The 3317-nt window shown below is 40.6% G+C and overlaps 1 protein-coding gene across 1 annotated transcript in view; it reads right to left on the reverse strand.

Moving 5' to 3' along the window:
• LOC101854526 (proton-coupled folate transporter) overlaps positions 1-3317 on the reverse strand; it is a gene marked incomplete in the record, with an annotated part of 44242 nt that overhangs the window by 5455 nt on the left and 35470 nt on the right. Inside the window, 1 exon segment of the mRNA XM_013087431.2 lies at positions 1263-1413. Within this exon segment, the coding sequence (XP_012942885.1) occupies positions 1263-1413 (151 nt within the window).

Below are 3317 nucleotides of genomic sequence, written 5' to 3' on the forward strand. Positions count from 1 at the left end.
TTCTGCACATTTTTAAATGTTTACAGCTGGGGCAATATTGCTTTTACTAGCAAGTCTGTCATGTTTTTCTAATTGGGACTTTATGCTTATTGAATGTATGTTTTGAGAACCATTTGTGCAAACATGTGTTCACTATAAAAATAATTTCTTGTAACAAGTTTTGCAAGTAAAAAGTGTCATTGATGAGCTGTGATGTAGGCCATATGCGTAATCAAAATGTGTGTGAGAAGCGGGAAGTGCTGTGAACAATACCATTTTACGTGTGACAAAGATTTCATTTCAAGTATTTTATATAAATTTATGAAGAAAAGTTTTTGAACCTAGCCCCAATTGTTCTGGGAAAATATGATTTAGTTAAGACAAATTGATACAAACTGCTATGCAAAGTATGGATGACATTGACTCACCCGTTAAAGAGATATAAAGATAAGTTGCACCACGAATTTTTGACCGCACTATAGATGTTTGTTTGCTTGTTTGAGTAAATAGAAACACGTTGACGAAATAATAGTCATTTATTGCTGGGAAAAAGTAAGACAATCAAACAAAAACAACAGAAGGAAAAATAAAAAAGTAGAACCTACAAGTGACGACAACCACTCGTACATGTCAAATGAAGAAGAATCCCCTCTATCGCTACGGAGGGGGGCTCTCGTGGACAAGAAGTAAGGTGTTCGCCTCTCATTCAATGGTCCCAGATTCGAATCCGGATAGTAACAGAAAATGCTCTTCCCGTACATCTTTTCCTGCTTTCTAACAATGTTCTGTCGTCTACTTTCGTCTCCACTTTCTGCCCCCACCCCCTCGACCCCTTTGCCTCCTCCTCTAGGCTCCTGACTCTTTCCGCAGCCTTTCTACTGCTTCTCCTCGGCTCCTTCTTACTGCTGTCTTTCAGCCACATCCCTGATCTTATGGTAGGTAAGATCTACATAAGGGACAAGGGCGAAAAATCTCGCAGGTTACGTGTGCAAGTTGTACACGTTAAAGACCCCTTGGTGGTCCAAAATCGATAAGAGTAGGCTTCGGCCGCCACCCGGGAAAAATTCAAAATTACCTACCAACTGAAAAATATTTGGTGTGTTCCATGCACTTATATGACTTTACGCAGTTGCGAACGCCGTAAAAACACCTACCCCCCAAAAACAAACAAACAAACAAACAAACAAAAAACAACAACAACAAACAACAACAACATCAAAACAAACAAAACAAACCCCAACATAAAATAAAACAAAATAAATCCAAACGGCGAAACAACGTACCTAGGTACAAGGCATCATCTGACTCCGCAAAGCCGGTCAGGATAAAATCTGCACACATACTGACAATACAGACGACCCCTGTGAACTCCAGAGAGACCTTTCCTTTCAGTAGCCTCAGAAGGAGAATAGCGGCTACTGACGTTATAGTCTGTGGAGAGGATGACATCATTAATATTATACGTTACATTATATGTCAAGCAAGTGAATAAATGGAAACTCGTGTCATTCACTTTGTAAAAGTTTAGCATCCTTCTCAACACGGTGTGGAGATTTAACCCTATCTGTACGCCCTGGGGTCATTTTGTACCCCGGTGTTGTTTTCTTCACATTTTAGAATACTTCTAGTACGATTCAAACCAGGGCCGGGGACTCTCGTGGCCTAGAGGTTAAGGTGATCGCCTCTCATTCAAAGGTCCTGGGTTCGAATCCGGGTAACGACCAAAACAATTTCTTCTCTAAAATTGTTTCCTTTCACCTCCTTTCTTGCTTTCTAACAATGTTTTGTCGTCTGCTTTCCTCTCCTCTTTCTGCCTCCACCTCCTCACCTCCTTTGCCTCCTGCTCTGGGCTCCTGACTCTTTCTGCTGCCTTTCTACTACTACTCCTTTGCTCCTTCTTACTGTTGTCTTTCAGCCACACCCCTGATCTTCTGGAAGGAAAGATCTACACCTAGTCTTCTCGAACAAGGACGAAAAATCTCAGAGGGCCCGAGTGCAAGTTGCGCACGTTTAAGATCCCTTGGTGTTCTAAAATCGATAAGAGTAGGCTTCGGCCGCCACCTAGGCAAAATTCAAAATTTCCTACCAAATGAAAATGTTAGGTGTGTCCCGCGCGCTCATATGACATTATGCAGTAGCGAGCTCCGTAAAACAAAAAAAAAACAAAACAAAAAACTACAAAAAAACAAACAACAATAAAAAAAAACAAAAACCCACGACCATCCGTCCTATAGTTCGGCATAACACCGACGAAGCTGACGAAGCACCACCATCTATCTGTGTGGGACATACAACAGATTAATTGTGACGAAGTAGATAATTAAACACCGATTTTCTCAAGTGACAAGATAATAACTCTGCTGCACGTACTGAAAAGAAAATAAAGCACGTACAAAACGCAGAGTTATAGTAAATTTCACCTCCCGCCTATTCAATCAATATCTTAGAAGTACCTATCATATTTATCTTCCCGCATGACGTGGTGGTGACTCAAATGAGGTCCCATGAAGGGTAGTGACTCCAAGTGTGCGGGGTAGGTCAAGTAAGTTTCGAAGTGTGGGCTAAAGTTTACGTTTACTTTTATCAATCTAAGGACAGCCGAACTCGTACTTAATTTTGACCATATTGTTTTTTTTTTCCTTTAAATCAACGAGGACGCTTATTCAACAATGCTTTAGAAAAAGAAAGTACTACATTGTTATTCATATAGTTTCTTTTCTGTTCTTCTTTTTTAACAAAAGTCCCTTTCTTTGCCTTAACCCCCCCCCCTAAAAAAAAAACAACAACAAACAATTCCCTTATCTTTCACCTTAAACTGTTGAAAGATAGGTAACAACATGCATTCTATTCTAAGAATGCAAATTTGTTATCTGAATAGTGGACGTCGTTAAAAAAGTGCCGCGACATTGCTGACTGGACATTATTATGCGTCTGCCTGGTCCTTAAAGGCTTAATGTGTTGGTTTGCACTACACACTGTAAAGCTGTAACTAGATCGACTACAATTCTGTTGTCGTGCTTTTTCTGAACACAAAAAACCACAAAAAAATAACAACAACAACAAACAGACAAAAAACAAACAAAACAAAAACAAACAACAACAACCCCACACACAGAGAAGGCAAGATTTATGTAGAAATTTAAGTTGAAAGATTTGGTTAGCTCTGAATAGGTATGAGTATGTATGTGTTTGTGTGTGTGTGTGTGTGTGTGTGTGTGTGTGTGTGTGTGTGTGTGTGTGCGTGCGCGCGTGTGTGTGTGCGCGCGCGCGTGTGTGTGCACGCTCGTGAGCGTGTGCAAAGGTTGGGGAGCGGTGCATTAGAACGTAGGCACCAACAA

Source organism: Aplysia californica, unplaced genomic scaffold (assembly GCF_000002075.1).
Source record: "Aplysia californica isolate F4 #8 unplaced genomic scaffold, AplCal3.0 scaffold00587, whole genome shotgun sequence".
In the NCBI taxonomy this organism is placed as follows: domain Eukaryota; kingdom Metazoa; phylum Mollusca; class Gastropoda; order Aplysiida; family Aplysiidae; genus Aplysia; species Aplysia californica.